The following is a 21963-nucleotide window of genomic DNA, read 5'->3' on the forward strand; positions in this document are numbered from 1 at the left end:
GATCTTTGACATCTCGTCGCTTTGCCGAGTGTAGCCGATTCTTCCCGAAGTGTGGCGCCGCCGGCGGAGCTGCTCGCCCCTTTAAACAGGTTTCTCCCAATGCAGCTTTCCACCCGCTCTTTGTCCGCGCCCGGCTGACTGACGACGCGTTTCCCTTTAAGATGATGTCGGAGACTATTATGTGTTATTTAATTATTTTGTGTAATGTCGGCAGGCAGAAACTTGGACTAAACAATAACGTTACAGAGGAGCGACGGTAAGAAGAGGAGTGTAGCCCCGGCCGGCATCATCGCGTCTCAAAGTGGCGGAGGGGTTCGCTGTAGTCCGGTGTCCTTGCGTGTGTCAAAGGCAGCAGCTGGGGGTGTTTATGACAGACCGCAGCACTTCTCCGGGACAGAAATGTCTCTTCATGTTGGACTAACAGACAAAGCAGACTGGCATCGAGGCGCAGAGCAGATACGGTGAATGCGGTGAAAGTACTCTCTTACTGTCTGCTCTCACCGCGCAATGTTTTGGATGTTTGGAGGAGACAACGGGCAGTAGTCTCAGCACACATATAACAGTGTTTTAAAGGGGTAAGTAACACATCTGGTTTCAAAGCCAGGCAGACATTATAATAGCAGCTTTGTCTCCTCACCCCCTACATTGTATTTTATTCTGCTCACACTGCTGCCTTCCTATTTTTAATGTGTGAGGACTTCCACAGAGGCCAGTCTGCCCGCTGTGTGTTACATTCCCTCCACGTCCTTTCCCCCCCATCGTGTAAAAAGCTCTTATGTAACCCTGTGGGATTCCTTTTTTTGGGAGACTTCCTGGCCCTGTGCAAAGGAAAACACAGCAACACTGGCTGCTGGAGGAGCAGCAGCATGTGCACCGACAGAGGAGGCTGCTGAGGAAAAAGCACAGGCTGTTCACATTCCAGCTCTCAACTGGGAACACACACACACACACACACACACGCACACACGCACACACACACACACACACACACACACACACATACACACAGAGCAGCCTGTAATACAGAGAGGTGCAGGGCTCCTCAAACATCCCTTCTTCCCTGAAGAATCATTTCACTTTTTTCATTTGAGCTTTTTATGCACTCATCTGTTGTTTATTGAGTTAATTTGTGTACTTTTATAAGATTTTTTTCTTTCTCCCAATGCACCTTTAAAGGCTACAATATGGTTAAACGTTGAGTCATATCTAACAACAAAAATCTTCATTTAATTAGAGTCTCTTTTGTAGTGAATTTAGGACCTGATATGTAACAAATAGGGGGTCTTGGGGATCATTATAAGGCCTAGAAAGCTCATTATTAGGCTATAAACAAAAATTAGCATTTTTAAAATACCAACTATATAAAAAATCAATTGGTATGAATTGGAGCTACAACTAATGATTATTTTCATGATCAATTAATTGTTTTGTCCATAAAACACCAGAAAATAGTGAAAAAAGCTCATTACAATTTCATAAAGCCTGTTTTGTTCAATCAAAGATACTCAGTTTACTTTCACATAAAGCAAAGCAGCAAATCTTCACATTGGAGTTGATTGGCTTATCTATTAATGTTGATCACACACATGTCTCCAGTATGTCCGCACTTGAGCGTCTATTACTTTCAGAGTTCATCTCCTCTAACAGAAGTTTTCAGTTTCAGTTGTGGTATGGATGCACAGAATGATATTATGTAAACGATGTGCTTCTGTTTGATACCTGTTCAGTAGCCTTTTGTTCAGTAGGTATGATTTGACACATTTTTGCTCAGTATTTAAAGTAGTGTAGCCTCACTGTCAGATGACCTAATGTGTGCCTTCTTCCTCTGGAATTATGTTGCACACGTGCTACTGTGAACTTTCACGTTAGTGTCACTGTGAAAATTACGCACAGACTGTGGTCCAGCAGCACCACATGGCTGAGTCATCTGGCCAACAATATGCAACATCAGCTCCCTGGATGTATGATTTCTAACGAGCCACAGATGTTTCATTAGATTTGGCTTAAGACAGTTAATATGTTATTAATGAGCGTTTAAACTTTAAAGGGGCGCTCCACCAACTTCACACATGAACGTCAGTTTACTCGTCAGGAGGAGCACTACTCTGCCTGTGATTCAGTTGTCTTCTGTCGCGCTGGACGGAGCTTTCCAACGTTGTAAAAAATAACCATGATGATGTCATAGTGATGTCATCGGGGTTAATTTGGTTTAAGTCTATGTGAAATTATAACAGAAAGCCTGCGTTATAAACTGGAAGGGTGGAGTTGGAAAGAAGTGGGCATTTAGGAGACAGACAGAGTCTAATGAAAGATGCTATTGAGTTGCATTCTGGGAAATGTAGGACCTGACCCATAAAGGGACTAAAAGTCAGGATATCTTTTTCACTTTTGCTTCAATTTTCACTGTTCTTTTTATAATCTGCCTCTTTTGAGTTCCCCAATGTTATGAAAGTGCAATGCTGAATCACCGGAGCTCCTCTATTCACAAACATTTGTTTTAATCTATATCATGTACATTTAAATAGGGAAAGTAATGCTATCACAACTTATAAATAAACTTGTTAAGAGTCTGTAAATACTTCTTTTGAAACCTCATCTCTTGTCGTTCCTTATACTAATAATAACTATTATAATAATACATTTTGATGATGCAGGAATCATTTTAGCAGTTTTTTTATATAGCCACCATATATCATTCTTGTATTGAGTGTTTGAACTATAAAATAAATGCTGTATAATTCTTTTTTTTCCACAGAGATTTCCCACATCTCTCCCCCTCTACGTGGGGATCAACCATCACCACAACCTCCCCCTTTAACCCCTTCCATCATGACATCACCAGACTCGCCCCCTCTGGTCTCCCCTTCCCCGTGCCCTGCCCCACCTCCATCCCTCCCTTCCTCCCCCGTGCCCTCCTCTCCGGCGCCGTCCTCTTCCTCCCTCCCCGCCCCGCCCTCGCTGCCGCCCACGGGTGAGGTGATGGTGCTGGCTCTGGGCAGGAAGAAGCAAAGGGTCCTGATTGCTCTCTCCATCCTGCCCAACCTCTTCCTGGCCTTCCTGCTCTCTTCCGACCCCCTCATCACCCTCTCCTCGCCCCACCACTGCCACCTGCCGGGGCCCTTGCCGTCGCCCGAGGTGCTGAACGCCTCCCTGCCCTGGGAGAAGGGGGAGCGGCCCGGGGACAGCGGGGGCCTGTCCCAGTGTAAGCAGTACGTCAACGGCAGCCAGTCGGCTGTGGTGGACTGCGAGGCCGGCTGGGACTACAATGTCACAGAAGGGCTGAGGAACAACATTGTTACTGAGGTAAATTCCAGCCTGGGAGCCTCTTGAGCTCTTTAATTATGATCCTCGCCCGGTTCATTGTTTTAGCTTTCTGTGGGAAGGCTACCGATGTTGTTTATGTGTGGATTTAGGGCCTTTTAATGCTGAAATGGTGTTTCTTTTTTTATCCGGTATTTATCCACATGAGGCTCTTGCTGAGTACGCAGTCTCCCTTTTTGCAATGCCCCACCAAACTTTAATACAGCTGCACATATTTGTAACCATGCATTGGACAAAAAGTCTTTTCCCTGGTGGCTACTGGAGCCTTAAGGGACCAAAACAGTATTTTTGATTCCCATTAACTTTAAAAGGCTTTTATGTTAGTTGACTTTTGATACATTTCCAAAGTAAACACAGATTAAAACTGATAACTTTCCAGGTAGCCACTGGTTTTTATCCATTTTGCAATGCAAATAAATTCCACTTGCACTTGTAATAAATCCTAAATCATAGCGTTTAGTTGACTTCATTTTTGTGAAGTTGTCTTTCAGGAAATCTCCAACATCAGAGCCTCTGATACCATTTCATACTCAAACCTCCTGCTTTATGTGGGTTCATGAATGTGTGTGGCACCTGCATACATGTGAGTTATTCCTATGAGACTGCTGCCACAATCTGATGCTGTGGATCCGTACGCACGACTTCTAAACCACAAAGTTACATAGAATTACACATCGTTCATTTGCAAAAAAATAGATTATATATATATGTATGTTTTAGTTTAGTCTAGTGTCACATGCTCACCCACTCATTTTGTGTCTCTTCACTTTTCTCTGTTTGTTTCACTTGTCAGGGAGTCGTTAAATGAAATTCCTGAGCTTAAGACAAATACATCTTTGCCCTGCGCTGTTAGACCTGCGTTCAACCATGTTTGGGAGGAGGATTGTTGACCTGCTCAGAAATGCAGATTTAACCTGCGTCACTGAGAGATTTCAGAGATATTTGAGACATGTGTGAAATGTCAGAGGTCAGAAACGTCACTACAGAGGAACAGTCCCTCATTACAACCAGATTACTAATAAGAGAAAGAGTATGTACCAAATTTAATAGAAACCAGGGTACAGAATGAATCTTAAAAGAGCGACACAACTGTGAGATAAAACATGAAAAAAACACACGTATAGTGCCTTGCTTGAGGGCAACACAATAATCAAAAGGCGGTTTAGGGAACATCAGTTATTTGTCTAACTGTTGTGAGGATTTAAACCTCCAGGACCTTATCTCTAACCTTTTAACTGTAGCTGACTTCTGATCACTCGATAAAAAAGCAGCAGAAGATATATATTGTGAATACAAGCAGTGATGCGTTCAGTGTTACATGATAGTATCATTCCTTTAAATAGCATTGTGTCTCTTGGAAAACCTGAAACATCCGGGATATTGACAGGTTTGAAAAGTCAACAATTGTATCTACAATTGTAAGTCGTTTTTTTTTCTCTTATACTCAGAATTAGACACCTAAATCCAGTATACCAGATTATCTATCAGTGGAGAGGAAATTAGAAATATAGATCCGATTCTCAGATTTCAAGCTGAAGGAAAAAGCTGCCTCTGACTCTCATATGTTCTCAGATTATGTACAGAATAGAAAAACTGTGCGTGTGCATTTGGATTAGCACGGTCAGAGCTGAAGATCGTGGGAAAAAACATAGTAGTTGGATTTCACTGTGAGACCTTTGCTCTTGTTAAGACTAAATGTCTTTTCACAGAGTCTTGCCAGCTGCACACAGCTTTCCACTCTGGCTGGTTTCTCTGTGGTCTGCGTGTCTGTTTTCATTTCTGTGCCTAGTGATGTGGGAGCCACACCCAGCCCTTCAGTCCATGGCATTAGGACAGTTCACTGGTTATCCACCCACACCAGTGCAGTGAGCTGAAGATACAGAAACACTGCCAAGGGAAGCATTTAACAGGAGCCTGTTCCCAAATACATTTGTATAGACGTACAGTAAGTAAGTACAGATTCCTTCGTCCCTTAGTTCACCTAGTGAGAGTGACAAGGAGACAGAGATTGACATAATTTGGCTCTTAAGTCAGGTTCAGCTCAGTATTTTTTTTTGCTGTCATGATGATCTCTTCCTCCAGTGCTGCTTTGCTGAGCTGGCAGTCTGGTGAGCAGGAAGCAGGGAGGACTCTGGTCAGCTCCGCCTCTGCTGCTGATCAATAACTAGCGTGTCCATCTGAGGGTCACGCTTCTGCTTTTCACCAGCAGAAACATCGTCATCATAAAACATCTTCAACACAGCTTTCATCTGAAGCTCATCTCGTCTGAGTGTCTGCTATGAATTAGTGAAGTTGAGTTCATCACACAGTGGCAGCAAGACGCCCCTTTCTATTCAAATGGAGCCAGAAATGTAGCAAATGGATGCAGGTTTCATTCCCTCCAGAAAGCTCAAATCTGCTGGTGCCTTATCCTCATTCACAAAACCAGTCTGGGGAGTTTACAAACTCGTTTGTGTGCATTTTCCTCCCTCCTGTTGTCCAAAGCATTCCACCCGTATGAGCGCTACTAGCTGCTATGCTGCCCTTTACCCGGCGAGTGCGCAGGGTTGTGGCTCTGTGTCTCAGCAACAGGATGACTGATATTATGTGACAAGCTTTTATGTTTCTGCGCACGAGCTGCAATTATGCGAGGCCTTTTTTTTTATCAGCGGCCCTCTGCTCTCCCTCTCCCTCTCTAGATCATTAAAATCATTCCACTTTCAGTGGTGAGCCGACAGCGACGTTAGCAGAGCTCAGCTGTTAATGCAAATCAGTGGGTCGGCTTAATGTGATTAAAATTCAGATCTGAGAGCAGATATCTGTTTTTATCAACAGAAGTGCTGACTTTCCATGTGGCTGTACTGTTTTTGCACAAAGTAAATGCATGTGACCAGATTGTCCTTTTTGTATAATACTACCGTTACTACTGTTCACTACTAATACTGATACTGCTGTGTACTACTAATACTCACTGTAATGCACCAACTGTCCTCTGACTGCCACGACCACACATACAGTGATATTATGTGGTTACAGCTTCCTGTTTAATGGGTCCTGAAGGATTTAGACTGCATCAGTCTCTCAGCCTATGATCCAGCTATGTTTACACCTGAGACTACACTCATAATTATTGATCAAACAGAAATGATCCACATGGAGAGCCAGTTAAACCCAGGAAGAACCATAAACAGATTTTATTGAGATACTTTTGAGAAAAGGAGGAATTTGCTGGAATAACATTTTAATACCTCATGTGTAAACTTGTATATATTGTATTTATACTATATTATATTATTTAGGTTATATTATATTTGCACTGCAGGTGGGATCCATGCTCACTTTTATCACATTTCAGCATCATGAACCCTTTTCTACTGGACCTGCATGACTTCTGTCTGCATTTTGAGGTTGCAAACATTAGTATTTGGTCGAAACAGGACTTATGAAATAGTTTAAGTCGTCCTCTACTCAAAAATGTGTTTTGCTTATTATGACTTCACTTGGATGTTTGAGTTTCACTGTGAAGAATGATGCATGTGCAGAGTTTGACACTCAAGCTGTTTTCACATTGATCTGCTGAAGGAAAATTTCTCTGCGCTGACCATAAATCTGAGATGATCAGCGACTATCATAAGATAAAAGGCCCAAATTCTCTTATTCCAGCTTCTTAAATGTGAATATTGGTATCTTTAGTCCTCTATGATAGTAAATCGGGTATCTTCGGGTTGTGGACTATTTGTTGGGACACTTTAGGTTGCATCTTGGGTTTTGGAAAACAGTGATCAACGTTTTTCACCATTTCCTGACATTTTATAGACCGATCAATCAACTGAGGAAATAATAGATTAACAGATGAATTGATACTTTGTCGCAGCTCTGCACCTAAAGTAAAAGAGCAAAGAGTTTCCTCTTGTCTGACACAGAAATAGGCCTTCACATCCAGGTGTAAATTAGTTGTGGAGTTCTCTACTGTTCTCTCTGTAGGCCAGTTTCATTAATGGGTTCTCTGACAATTAACCAGTTTACCATATAGACTATAATTCAGTCATCATTTTAGGGTAAACAGAGTCTACAAAGTGTTATAAATGATATAATAACTTAAAACACGTAAAACAAAAAGTAGGAAGAATACATTGGGGAATAAAAACTAAATAAAATCACATAAAAGCAGAACTTTAGTTGCATGTTAGTTAAATAAGTCAGATATGAACTGCAGTGTGTTGAGCCCTTTTTATCCAAACTACTGTCATGTCATTTTCAGCTCTGGGGTCAGAAATGATTGTAAAAGTTTGGGTTGGTTTAAGTGGTATTAAAATATTAAGCCAGCAGGTGCACATCTGGATTTTGTCAGTTAGGTCTCTGCTTTGTTTCAACCTCTCCCTCCCTTCACCCATCCTGTCTGTTGTTTAACATGTATTAAACAGACAGTAACTCTCCTCCTCTCTCTCCATCTTGTGTCTGTGCTGTCCAGTGGGATCTGGTGTGTGGTCAGTACTGGCTGGTCCCAGTGGAGGAGGTGTGTTTCATCCTGGGCGTTCTGACCGGTTGTCTTGGCCTGGGCTACACCGCTGACAGGTAATATTCACTCGTATTCACACACACACACATACACACACACACACTAAACCTACAGAAGGAGAAGAAGAGGTTCTGTTAATAGGTTACTGTGTCAATGTGGAAAATTTGTATGTGGTCTTTCTGTTTGTTACGCAGGGCGCACACGCACACACACACACACACACACACACACACACACACACACACGCACACACACACACACACACACACACACACAGAGATTTGTAAGCATGTTTTGGTAAAAGTCCGTCTGTCTGAACATAACTGTGTTTCACATAAAATAACGTTGTTCCTCATTTTTCAGTCTGTTGTTCTGACTTTGCAGTTTCATTACCTCACATGTACACACACACACACACACACACACACACAAAGTACAAAAAGTATCCTAGCTGTTAATGTTCAAATGAAATTAGCCATAGATTTACTGTGCCTGCCAGTGGTTCCTCTATCAGTAAACAGCATATGGCCACATGCTGAAAGGAAGAGAGATTTAGTATCAAGTGTCGGAAGGCTCTCTATCACAGTAAGAAATCATTTTGTGTGAGAAATACTGCTGTTTGCAACAGACAAACATAAGAATATATCACAAAACCTCAAGTCTCCTCCACACACAACCAGCGAGGGATAGTTAATGTAAATCTTTCTACATTTGCAAGCTTTATTACACAGGATCTTGGAGCGCAGGGCCTCAAGCTCTGCACAGTCTGCATCAGGCACACCCCGAGCACCACAGATAATTGACATAATGGATCCCGCCTGTGTCTGCCGTGTTGTCAGATTGAAAATCGCACAGGGGAAGCGGTAGTTTTTGGGGGGAATTGTGAGGGAGATGATGCCAACTTAATCAGCTAACAGCCTTCATTAATTTGCTGACCAATTGAGCATAGCATCTGTTTGTTAAGACGAGTGAATTAATGCCGCCTCCTGGGAACATGCAAAGAAAAAAAGGGAAGAGCGCTAATCTGCAGGTTGGAGGCAAAACGGATGAAAGCAGCTGAGAATTAGCTAATCATCATATTTAGATCAGTTACGCTTCAGAGCGGCTTTGAAGATAAATTTTATGTTTCTGTCTTTGTGGAATTAAGACTGAAACATTTCTTTTTCAAAGTTTCGATACATTCAGATGATGTTAGTTCTGTTGAACGGGGCATCTGCAGGTTAATCTTGATATGGAAATGAAATCAGGCCGTAAATTATCTTAATTTTGTTTTGAGTAAAGTTTTTATTTGATTTTATTTCTGATTTGGTCAGAATTAGCTTTTCAGCAGCAGAACAAGACGTTTAATTAATAATATGAGACTGTGAATGTGGTGGCAACACTAAAACTTCATGAAATTATGTTGTAACAGTGTAGAATTCACATTGTGGCTCTAATCAGTAGATCCTATTTTGTGCTCTCATCCTCTTCCTGTTAATATTCAAACATGTGAAGTAGTGTCTTTGCTTTTGTTCTATCAGCACTTTCATTACATTTCATGCTGATGTACATCGTGTTGTTTTTTATGATAAAAATGAATCAAATCTAAATATTTTTTGGTTTTGATAATAAATCGGGTGAAAGATCAACAACATCCAAATCATATCTGTCAGTAAATCACAGTAGTTGTTTTAAAAACTTGTATCTACTAGAAAGCATACATGATTCAGTGCACTTTTCTTCTTTTGTCATATTTATAGTAAAGGTTCAGTGAGTTGTTGGCCAGGTCCTGTTTTCAGTATACATCTCTGTTTCCCTGCAGGCTGGGTCGGTCCAAGACTCTGCTGACCTCTCTGACCCTGTCAGTGGTGTTTGGGGTGCTGGTGTGTGTCTCTCCGTACCCCTCCATCTTCATTGTCATGCGTTTCTGTCTGGCGGCTGCCAGTGCGGGAGTCTACCTCACTCTGTACATCACCCGTGAGTATTTGAACATTTAAAATATGCACCGTGTGACCTGACAGAGGGAAAAGTTGTATGTTGATAGGTTGGATGTTGTGTTTATCTTGTCAGGCCTGGAGCTGTGTGAGCCGTCTCTGAGGCTGGTGGTCACCATGCTGGCCGGACTGATGACTGTAGCCGGGGAACTGCTGCTGCTGGCCGTGGCTCTCGGCTGCCAGTCCTGGAGGGGCCTGCTGGGAGCCGGCTCCGCACCGCTAACCCTCTTCCTCAGCTACGGGTACGAGTCTGTGTGTATTTGCTTCCATGCGCATTCTGTGTGATGTTTTAGTGTTTCTGGATTCTAAGCTATCATCATTAAATAATTAGAATTTTCTTTTTACATTTAGATATTTGTTGTCGAGCACATTTGTTTGTTATTTTCTGAGAAACTGCAGAGTAAAGACGAGAGGTGATAGAACCTGATCGTCATTTGATAAAGTGTCTTGATGCCAACTGACATGCTGAAAGCTTTGCTGGATTGTATTGATTCCATTCCCCTCGTCACACTGAGCCTTTTAGCTCATGTCAGAATGCATTAGAGCTACAGTTGTATGCAAAAGTTTGGGCACCACTTGACAAATAACATATTGGTGATTTTTTAATTGAAAAGGTGTAAACACTCTAAAATATGGAACATAAAACACAGTATTTTCAGAAAACATTAATGCATAGATACTTTTTATGTCATAAATTGAACAAATAAATAAATAAAAACATTGTGGTATGTGCAAAAGTGTGGGAACCCTACATAGTCAATACTTTGCAAACCTTACAAAAGGCTTCCAGTTCTGCAATATTCTTGGGCTGTCTTACATGCACAGCTTTTTAAAATCTAGATTCACAGATTTTCAGTTATGTTTAAGTCAGGGGACAGTGAGGGTCCTTCCAAAACCTTCAGCTTGTGTCTCTTGAGGTAGTCCGTGGTGGATTTCGAGGTATGTTTAGGATCATTATCCTGTTGTAGAAGCCTTCCTCTTTTCAGCTTCAGCTTTTTTACACACAGTGTGATGTTTGTAAAATCCATTCTTCCCTCCACCCGTGTGATGTTTGCTGCGCCACTGACTGCAACACGACCCCGAAGCATGATGGATCCATCTCCATGCTTAACAGTTGGCAAGGTGTTCTTTCCATGAAATGCTGCTCCTTGTTTTCTCCAAAAATACCATTGCTGATTGTGGCCAAAGATTCTATTTTAACTTCATCAGTCCACAGCACTTGTGTCCAAAACGCATCAGGCTTCTGTAGATGTTCCCTTGCATACTTCTGACGTTGGATTTTATGATGAGGACACAGGTAAGGTCTTCTTCTACTGACTCTTCCATGAAGGTCTTGTTTGTGCAAGCATCGTTCCACAGTGGAACAGTGCACCACCACTCCTGCGTCTACTAAATCTTCCTGCAGGTTTTTTGCAGTCAAATAGGGATTTTGATTTGCCTTTCTGACCAGCATACAAGCAGTTCTTTCCAAGAGTGTTCTTGGTCTGCCAGTCAGATCTCATCTTGACCTCCACAGTTTCCGTAACTGCCATCTTGTAATTGCATTTCTTACTGTGGAAATTGCAGGCTGCGTTGCGGGCATCAATAACTTTCATTGTCAGAGTTTTACACAGCTGCCTAGAAGAACCCATGGTTCCTGAGTGTTTTTGTACAAGGTTTGAAGAGTCAGAGTATTTGTAAAGCTTTGAAATTGGCATCAGCTGACATTTCCTAATGACAGCTGTTGACATGTCTCAGGCCTAACGAGCTGATTAAAGTCTGAGATCTTGTAAAAAGAATCTGAGACTTCAGATGACCAAATGTTTGCACATGCCACAATGATGTTTTTATTTTATTTTATTTTTTAAATTTTGATTAATTTATGACGTAAAAACTAACTATGTATTAATGTTTGCTGAAACTATTATGTTTTATGTTCCATGTCCAAGAAAGACTGTGTTTAAATATTTTCAATTAAAAAGTCACCGAAATATGTTATTTGTCAAAGCGTACCCAAACTTTGCATACAACTGTACTTTGTTTAGGGTCCTCAGACCCTCTAAGACCTTTATTACAAGATAAGCCTTCATTAAAGTTTCAAAACCAAATTAACAGAGATTAAAGTAAGATTACTGGCAATGAATTGCAGGTTTTAATAAGATTCAAAGAAAAGATGGATTAAGAAATAAAGAGTTCTGATACTTTGTGGCCCACGTTGGTTATTTTCCAAGCAAAAGGAGCAAATCTGGGTCACAGGCAAAAAATATAATACTTCTAAATAGTTCTGGTGCCGGGTAAAGGTCAGCAAAGATCAAAGAGTGAGCTGGACTTATGTTGTGTCTTTGCTCTCCTGCAGCATTCCTGGGGTATTTCCAGAGTCTCCACGCTGGCTCCTTCTGTCAGAGCGATCTGGGGACATGAACTCCTTCACAGAGAGAAGAAACTCCAACAGAGATGTGAGGGATGATGAGAGCTTCACAGGTGTGTGTAGCTTCACAGTAACAGATCAGATTCTCATTCCCTCCCTCAAAATGAGAGCAGCTCACGTTTTTTTGCATCACTGAATGGACATTCAGTTTATGAAGGCTGCATTATTTATGTGTTACTTATTACAGTGCATTTGAAAACATGAGTTACTATCATGCATCACCACCAAGAGCAGATAATAACACTCAGTTATAATTAATGATTTATTAAAGGCACATAGGGACTCCATCAATTAAATTATAATGGAGCTTAATGACCTGCTGCTACAAAATGTGCAGCATCTTTGGAAATCAAACAAACCTCACTATATTGATTGTGCACCTTCTGTGAAGACAAGTTAAACTCCTGGTGCATATTTAGTAAAACTGAGTTTAGATTCATTTTAATTCTCTCCACTGAACATGAAAATTTAAAGCAACCCTTACAAATGTCGATGTTGTAGAAACCTCTGGTTTTATATCCTTGCCTCTATTATTTATCAGTATTTCTATGGAAGCAAATCATTGCCATAATAATATGAATTATATCAGCAACCAAATTTTTAAATTTAATGACTACTGAATACTCAAAGGTGCAATGTGTAAGAATTATGTATGAATTTCAGTTTAAAACACTCAAAAATGAACTAAAATTATCAACAGAATGTGAAGAACTAACAGTTTTGGTGATCAAGTATGTCTATGTATTGTGTTGCAGAGATATCTATTGAATTTAGCATGCTAACCAGCTAGCCCTGGTCCGTACTGTCTTGTAATACCACTTTGTACCTCAAGGGGCAATAGTGAGTCAATGTAGCATCCAGTTTGCCCTCAGTCCAACATGAGAGGAAGAAGAAGTAGCACTTCCTCTTTTAGATTAGTTCAAGCCCCCAGAAACAGCGCTGGGCTTTGAAGCCAATTTGACATAGTAGCCAAACCGTGCAATTACAGCTTCCAGGTCCGACTCGTGATCCACACTGGCCCAGAGAGTATTTTTCCGGTGCACAATCATGGGAAAAGGAGTGGCTGTAAAACAGTGGAAACATTTTTTTAAGCATCACAACCCCATCAGAATTTGATTCATTCAGTCCGATAACATTTGGAAAGTCTAGAAAAGCCACACCATTGAATTATTGTATCCCCATTCAGGATAGCAGAGAGCTAAACTGGAAGTTAGCTGGCTCGGCTGGCGGAAATCTCTGGTGCTTATGTGGTTGGGAGGCGGGCTTAAATGAAATGCTAGTGTGCTTGCTCTATGGGCCGCTCAGATGTGGAAGCTATGCGGAAGATCTGGGCAATTTTATACCAGGAAGTGGAATTTGTCTGGCTTCATACGCCACTGAGCAACTTTCATAGGAATGAACGGGGCCCCGCCTCAGACGCTGTATCCAGTTCTCTTTATACATCCATGGGTTATATTTATTCAAGCAAATGTTAGCTCAACGTTAGCACTGAATTGATATTGCTATCATACTTAGTCAAAGTCCTAGTTACCTAGTTTGCTAGCTAAGAGCAGAGCACTGATAATGCACTATTGATTTGGCGGACACCTCAACTTTCTGGTGATATGCTGCCCCCAGTTGGTTTGGAGTGTGAAATATGAATTCAACAGTTCTTACATATTGCACCTTAATGTTGAAATTTGATGACTACTGAATACTTATTATTTAAATTTAAATACTGCAGAATTTATTGCACTGAAATATTTGACTTTGAAAAACATCTTTCTGAATTTATGTGGTCTGAATTTCACTTTGTGATATTGTCAATAGTCACTTTCAGGGTGTGCTATTTCAAAAACTTTATTTCCAATATATATTTAATTTAGGGTTTTTACATTCAAATAGAAAATTTACGTGCCTAATATTCAAAAGTTCTGTTCAAGTTGCTTTATTTCAATAAGCTCAATTCAGATTAATTCAAGTCAAGTCAAAAACTCTGGTTGCTCAAATATGCCTGATCAAAATCAAATGTTAAAATTAAGGTATAAAATTCAGATCTGAACATAAAGGACACCACAGATAGCTGTAATCACATGTAATGACATGATTACACACAAACAAAACTTAACACTGTTATGACGCTTTTATTAACTATCACTCACATATACGAAACATTAACAGGGGGTTTAAAACTGTTCAGAAATGTGCTCAAAACTCATGAAGACGTGTAGCTCGAAGGTTCATTGTTGAACTTGGAAACAGTAGTTTGACAAAAAAACTCAAGGTTCACTTACTAGATTTCCCACAGAGCTTTTAACTTTTACCTCAATATCAGTGGATTAATTTGTTATAAAAATGTCTTCATACCTGTTTAAAGCTACATTGTAGTATGTTATCACGTGTTATAAATCATTTATTGATTGTTTATATACTGCTTATAAATGCTAAATCATTTATAAATAATATTGCTAATAAGCCTGGTATAGCTACAGTATTCTTGGTGGACTATTAAATAACTTTTGACCCTTATATGAGCAGCAGGAAATGTAACAACATTAATTGAACTTGTGTGCTCTTGTACAAGGCTCTTTTCATATTAGAAAATAAAATGACAGTGAGCTATTGATCAAATGAGAAACCAGGTCAGATCATCATTCTCTGTCTTGCTGAACTATCGATTTAAAGAGAAACCCTGTTTGTCCTGTCCGGTGTCTGCAGAGCTGGACTCAGAACCGGCCCCCTCCTCTCGCCCCCACTTGTCCTTCCCCGAGCTCTTCCACAGCAGGAACATCTGGAAGAACATGTGTGTGCTCGGCTTCACCTCGTAAGTCATCCTATACTCCTGACATTCATTTAGCAACGCTGCAGTTTGGAGCCAGTCCTTTCCATTTATGTAGTGCTTTAGTTACAGGCTGTGGCAGCTGCTGCAGTCTCATATTTCATTCGGAAAGTGTTTTGACATTCACCTTTGCTCACTGATTCTTATGTTTTCTTCCACTCTGAGACACTTTTCTATTTAAAACCTGTGTGGAAATACATGAATGCTGACTGTGTGTGTCTGTATTTGTGTCCTTATTTCCTCAGATTCATCTCTCACGGCATTAGTCACTGTTATAGCTCTTTCCGAGGTGACGTCAGAGGCACTGCCCCCAGCTTCTATTGGACCTACCTGCTGTCTGTTTGTGCAGGGGGCGGCGCCTGGCTGTTGCTCTGGGCGACCGTAGACAGGTGCGGCCGCCGTGGCATTCTGCTCCTCTCCATGACGATGACGGGCCTGGCCTCTTTAATCCTCCTGGGACTCATGGAGTGTAAGTGGGCTTTAGTTCACAGGATATTGTTTTCTCCAACTTCTCCAATAAGTGAGGAAATCTATTAATAGTTTTTGCCAGCAAGGTGGACACATCTCCCAGGAAATCACCCCCCTGTGGTTAACCATGCATTATGTGAGGCTTGTATAAGGATTAAAGGCCTTAGTTTTTTAAATCTTAACTGGAATGAAGGTACAAGTTAGTTAATATGAGGCTGACCTCAAATCTTGGGTCATACTAGATGGTCCAGTCACCACTTACTTGGCTTCATACATAATGAAGTAGATTAAAAGCAAACCGGCCAGTTCTTCATGAAAAAATAACGTTCTAGGCGCCTTTTGTTTTTTCTACAGTGTAGTGTAGAAACACACATCCATCATTGCCTGAGTCTCAGTCTCCCCCTTGTGGCTGAAAAGTAGTACGACTTCTCAGTTTATGTAGGACACTGCAGTGGCAGCAAAGTCAACGCTGTGTCTGGCGCTGTGCTTTAATCATGCATCAAAGGCTGAGGGGGCAGTAGCACTGGCGGTGACCTCCACTTGTTCTTTGTGTCTACTGTTAGTGAAAGAAGTGTGGGAAAGTTTTAGGGAAAAGAGTAGGTAGGCTGATATTTGTATCTACAAATCAACAGATGATTTATCATCTGAAAATGAATGATAAAAATTCTGAGCCAAATCTTCACTAGAGCGTCTCCCTCCCTCTTTCATCTCTCTAGATCTCAGTGAGACGGCCATCACTGTCTTCTCAGTGCTGGGTCTCTTCTCCTCCCAGGCCACCGCCTCCCTCTGCATCCTCTTCACAGCAGAGATCATGCCCACCATCATCAGGTAGGATAACACAGACACACTGTGCAGTCGACACGTTTTTTGAAAGCTGTATTAAGATGTAGAAGATGTTAATACTGAATATTTCTTCTGTCAGAGAGAGCGTGCTCAACACTGAAATGCTGCAGGAATGAATCAGAACATAAAAAATGCAGTAAATCGTGAGGGAGTAGAGAGGAAATTTCCACTGATATCTATTAGTAATGAAGAGAAGTTTTCTGACATCTAAAAAAATCCTGATGAACTAGTATCACTCTTTAAATTATATAACAGCTGGACTTTTGTTCTTTTGAAAATGAAGGGATGAAATGTCTCAAGTTTAGCAAATTACAGGTCATTTACAGTACTGTGCGTGACCTGAAAATTCCCAAATAAATGTTAATTCATACTTGTTATAGTTCCACATGAGAGTTAGATGAAAAGATTGACATTACCTTCATGTCTGTTGAGTAAATTAAAAGCTGCAGCCAGGAAGTGATTAGTTTAGCTTAGCATAAAGACTGGAAACAGGGGAGATAGTTAGCTCTGTCCAAAGGTAAAAAAAAGAGCCTAGCACCTCTAAAGCTCATTAATGAACATGTTATATATTGTTATGTTGTTTTTACAAATTGGTTTTTGTACAGATTAAACAAACATGTCGATTAGTCAGCTTTGAGGTGCTGGTAAGTGGATCTTATTATCTTTGTTATCTGTTTCCAGTCTTTATGCTAAGCTAAGCTAACTGCCTCCTGGCTGTAGCTTTATATTTAAGAGACTGACATGAGAGTGGTATCAATCTTCTCATCCAGCCTTCAAAATGTTGAATTATTCCTTTAAAGAAATACAGACTTTGGTATATGAACAACAGGGCAAAAATAGGCAAAAATAGCAGCTTTAACATTTTTGCACTTTTTATACACATTTTATTAAATCATTAAAATAAGATCAACTCTGTGGAGGCTATTTTACTTTTAATTAATAAAACACTGAAAAGCATCCATACAGAAATGAATGGATGTTAAAACTGAGTCTGAAAGTAGAAGCTCATTATCTTTGTTGTACATGTCAACTGAAAACTAAGTTTGTGTGTGTCTGCAGGGGCACTGGCGTGGGCGCCGTGCTCGCTCTGGGCTGCGTGGGCCGCCTCAGCTCCCCGCTCATGGACCTGAGGAACCACTATGGCTACTTCCTGCACCACGTTGTCTACTCCTCTCTGGCCCTGCTGGCCGTGCTCTCCATCCTGCTGCTGCCCGAGAGCAAGAGGAAGCCGCTGCCCCAGACGCTGGCCGACGGGGAGCAGTACAGACGCCCCCCGCTGGGCAGGAGGAGGAGGGACAACGTGCCACTGCTGGCCACGCCCAACCCAGAGACTTAAAAAGAAATAGAAACAGCGCGGATGGACTGTTCTCAAGTCAACTCACTTTACCTGCCAGCCTGTCATGCAGCCAGAACATTTACATCTATTCATGTTCATGCAGAGCAATACAGAGAGTGGAAGAAGAAGCAGAAAGAGAAAAATGGCTGCATTTATCAGTGTGGACAGACCATGAAGGACGGTGATGAACCTGACACTACAAGCTTCCTTACATATCATCCTCTAGTCATTCCAAACGCAGGCGGCTGGTTTGAGCTGCCATTTCATTCCATCTTTCTCCATTTCCTGCCATTCAGATGTAAACGTGTTTCTGAACATACACAACGTTCACATCTAGGGAAGTCCTCATCTTTCCTTTCATCTCTTCCTGACCGGATGGCGGGTGCTCCCCCCCCCCCCCCACACCAGCATACACTGCTGCACGCCGTCCTCCAAACCCAGTGTGTCTGTCGTAGAGATGTTAGCCGCTTACTGCGATCTCAACTCTACTCTCTGGCTCGGAGAGTAGTCGCAGCTTAATCCTAGCATTTGTCTTAACCCGCGTAGGATGTTTTTTTTCGTCGTGTTCGCTGTGTACGACAACACAATAAGTGCTCAGAAATGTACGAAATCGAAGCAAAGTGTGTGAAAGTTTGCATACTTTTCTGTGATGTACAACTTAACTGACACTTGTGGTAAATCCAAACAGAGATGGACTGCAGTTCTCGCACTTGTAACACTCAAGGGTGTTGTGGGAGTTATATGCCTTGTAAATACTCTAGACTTAGTTTCTTTAACTTTTTGGGGCATCTGAGTTTTGTTAAAGCAGACCCTGTGGCTGGAAACTGTGCAGTACAGTATGCTATGCAGTGGAAAAGTGTGGCACAGAGCACTTTGAATTATTCTTTTGAAAGATGATGGTGGTGAATTTGACCAAAGCCTTCAAATTTAAGGGAAGGGACACTTTTCTGAACGTAAATCATCTAAACACTATGACGGCACCATCTGTTCACTCAGTATTGGGATCAGAGGCAAAAACGCAACAAAAAAAAGTGTTATTCCAGTTGTTAAACCTGGCCTGGAGCCAGAGATATTTATATCTTATTTATGTTGTTATTACGCATAATAGCCTGAACGGGCAAAATTCAATAAGTTATCCAGAGGCCTCTGATTTTTCAGCATTAAGCTAACTATTGATAAATTGGGTTGAGATGACGTGGCATGGAATAAACTTTCCATTTTCTGATGATCGAAGAACAGTGTAGCTGTTAAATGTCACAACATTCCTATCTGCATGTTTGGACACACTGAAGGGCTTGTTTTTTCTGTATTTCCTCAGAAGCTTATAGTTACTCAATACCTCTCTAGATGACCAGTCTCTGCTGTAAGAGAATAGACGGGTACGAACAAACTACAGTAGTAAGTTTAAATGGTGACTTGTATAACCAGGCACATATATTTTTGTCAGGGCTTGATATGTGGAGGTTATCTTGTGTTATTTTGGCTGAATGTTTATTGATGCTGGAGAAAGGGCCCCATGATTAAGCTCCGTGAGGATTTAACGGCAGCTAAAGAGGGCCCCGGAGCTCCAAATTAACCCCCGACTCCTCCTCAAGCAGACTACAAGGATAATTGTTTTCGTCATACAGTAGCTTATTTATTTGCCATTTTACATATGACACAAGTTAAATCATGATAGAGAATTGTCAAAAAATGATCAAAAAAATCTGAGTGTATGCTAGTATGCCCGGGTAATTCTTTTCCTCAAGTTTTCGTGTGTGCGTGAGGAAGCGGGGGTTCTTTAATTTGGACTCTGACATTGAGGATAATTATAAAAGTAATTATGAAGAACACTCACCTCTACTGATCGCTCCTTCCTCTGTCAGCTTTTGGTAGTTTTTTTTTTTTTTCTTCTCTGTATGTTGCACTCGACAAGTCCTAACACTTATACACTGATGATTATTATCACTATGATTAACTTGGCTCGAGTAATATTATGTCTGACAACACTGATGATCTGTTCAATGATGAGTGTGATGCAGTTAACTCTATAGCCTGATTTCATGTAAAATAAAACTGGTTAAATAATATGTCCGCATTTTGCAGTTCTTTCAGTGTGAATCATGTGAGATGGAGCATGAAAATTAACCCTTACATAGCCGTCACATCATCCTCTCATAATTAGTCTCTATACCAAACTTCTGAACCACAAATTAATTTTCATTCCTAAATACCTCATTAGTCATTTATGAATGGGTGATTAATTCTTAATGAAGCTTTCAGAGAACAGAGAGAGTGTATTCTTTAGGTTTTACATTTGTTACATTTAAAAAAATGTTACATAAAAAAGGAGAAAATAATGGCTGAAATGATTTCAATGAATGTTATTGAATGTGAAGAACATTTTTGAATGGTGATTCAGGTGCACTTTTTTTTTTATTTTTTAAAAGCTGAAATATTTCCATTTTTGTATATTCTGGGTCACTTAATGAAAATAATGACTGTGCTAAAAGCTAAAAGGTAAAAGAGTGTAATTTTTACCGCTCTCAAATGTAAAGATGGGTTAAATTTGATCTGAACAGTGTTTAAGAGTTAAAGTGAGAAAGAAATCTGCATGTATGCTTCAACCAAACCAGCTCAGTTTAGAAGAAAAGTACTTTACAGGAGGGAGAAAGAAGAAAGAGTAATGATAAATGGGCTGCATTTATGTAGTGCCTTTCTAGTCTTCTGACCACTCAAAGTGCTTCACACTTACATGCCAACATTCACCCATTCACACACACATTCATGCACTGATGGCAGAGGCTGCCATGCGAGATGCCAACCTGCTCATCAGGAGTTTCTAATTCTCATTTACACACACACACACACACACACACACACACACACACACACACACACACTCACATGCCGATGGCAAAGCCTTTGGGAGCGATTCGGGGTTCAGTATCTTGCCCAAGGACACTTCGACATGCAGACTGGAGGAGCCGGGGATCGAATTAGTGCACGACCTGTTCTACCTCCTGAGCCACAGCTGGGGAGATAAAACAGATAGAAGACAAGATGTAACAAGAGTACAAACCACAAAAAAGCAAAATAACAAGCTTGTAAGATGCTTTGCTTCTGCGAGACTTTGCAGGAAGCTGTTCCAGGGTCAACGTGCAACATGAAGTATGTGTGTACAATGGTAAATACACACTTATTGCTTATGTCAATAAGAAGAATATATTGCATATATATGAGTAATATGTATAGTATATTATATATTATTTTACTGTATGTATAGTAGTAGTATCACAGCACACATTGCATTGAAATCAATAAAAAATATTTTTCACTGACCAAAAATAGCTACTTACCTATAGCCATATATTCCTAAAAGAATTACTAATTTCACAAGTAAACACTATACAGAACATTGTTTTTCCAAATACATACAAACATTTCCTCTGTGTTTTTATAGTAGATATTTTGAATGTGAGGATGGACTAACACTGAAGTGTGAACTGCTGTTTAGTCTCTCTAATCTGTTTTGGAAATCCCTCTCGCTCCCTGTGAATCTGATCCACCAGCTGGTCTGGAAGTGAAGCTCTCCAAGAGATATCTATGATGAAACAAGAATTAAAAAATAAAAGACAGAAGAAACATCCACATGACTGAGACATTCAACACTTCTAGTACTGAGCATGTGTACCACAACTTAACATGTACATATAGTTATACTGAGATAAAATAAAAGGTTAGGTTACTAGCCGAGAAACTTAAATGCAAATTAAATATAGAGAGTGTAGCTGTGGAACAGAAGGCAAATGACGCACCATGTGAAAGGTAACTCATAAGAACATATTGTACTTTTAACCCCAGCGCCAGCAAACAACGTGCTCAAGTAACAAAGGAACAAATGAGAAAAAAACAACAACTCAGCGTCACTCAGCTGACTAACTAGAAGAATATTTATTTCATCATCCTGTTTTGGCACAAGACCTTCATCAAGATGATTTGCATAATGACAAGTAGAGAAAGGTCAAGAGAGAGAGAGAGAGAACAAAATGTCCTGACAAGATTGAGTAGGTGAAGATGACTGAGCAGCTGAGATTGATGATGAGAATGAATGAGATATCAAGACGCAAGACGAGCATTCCTCCATTAAAATAAAGATGAAAGATGACATGGCTCATGAGAAATAAATACAAATACTTAGAAGAAAAAACAAACAGTCATGTTACATTAAATACAGAATGCTCACTGATTAGAGCTAAAGCAGCACAGTCCAGTACTTCATGTCTTCCTCCTGTTGAGTTACATTTATCCTTTTTGAGC

The 21963-nt window shown here is 40.6% G+C and overlaps 1 protein-coding gene across 1 annotated transcript; it reads left to right on the forward strand.

Annotated features, from left to right (window-relative positions):
* The first annotated feature begins 37 nt into the window (after positions 1–37).
* slc22a17 (solute carrier family 22 member 17) lies at positions 38–19733 on the forward strand. Its single transcript, XM_044340073.1, has 10 exons — positions 38–575; positions 2756–3303; positions 7772–7875; positions 9621–9775; positions 9869–10034; positions 12128–12252; positions 14897–15002; positions 15263–15486; positions 16202–16313; positions 17388–19733. The coding sequence occupies exons 2-10, from the start codon at positions 2830–2832 to the stop codon at positions 17662–17664; spliced, it is 1743 nt and encodes a 580-aa protein (XP_044196008.1). The 5' UTR covers positions 38–575; positions 2756–2829; the 3' UTR covers positions 17665–19733.
* Positions 19734–21963: the final 2230 nt, after the last annotated feature.

The sequence above is a fragment of the Thunnus albacares genome, chromosome 21 (assembly GCF_914725855.1).
Source record: "Thunnus albacares chromosome 21, fThuAlb1.1, whole genome shotgun sequence".
Classification (NCBI taxonomy): Eukaryota; Metazoa; Chordata; class Actinopteri; order Scombriformes; family Scombridae; genus Thunnus; species Thunnus albacares.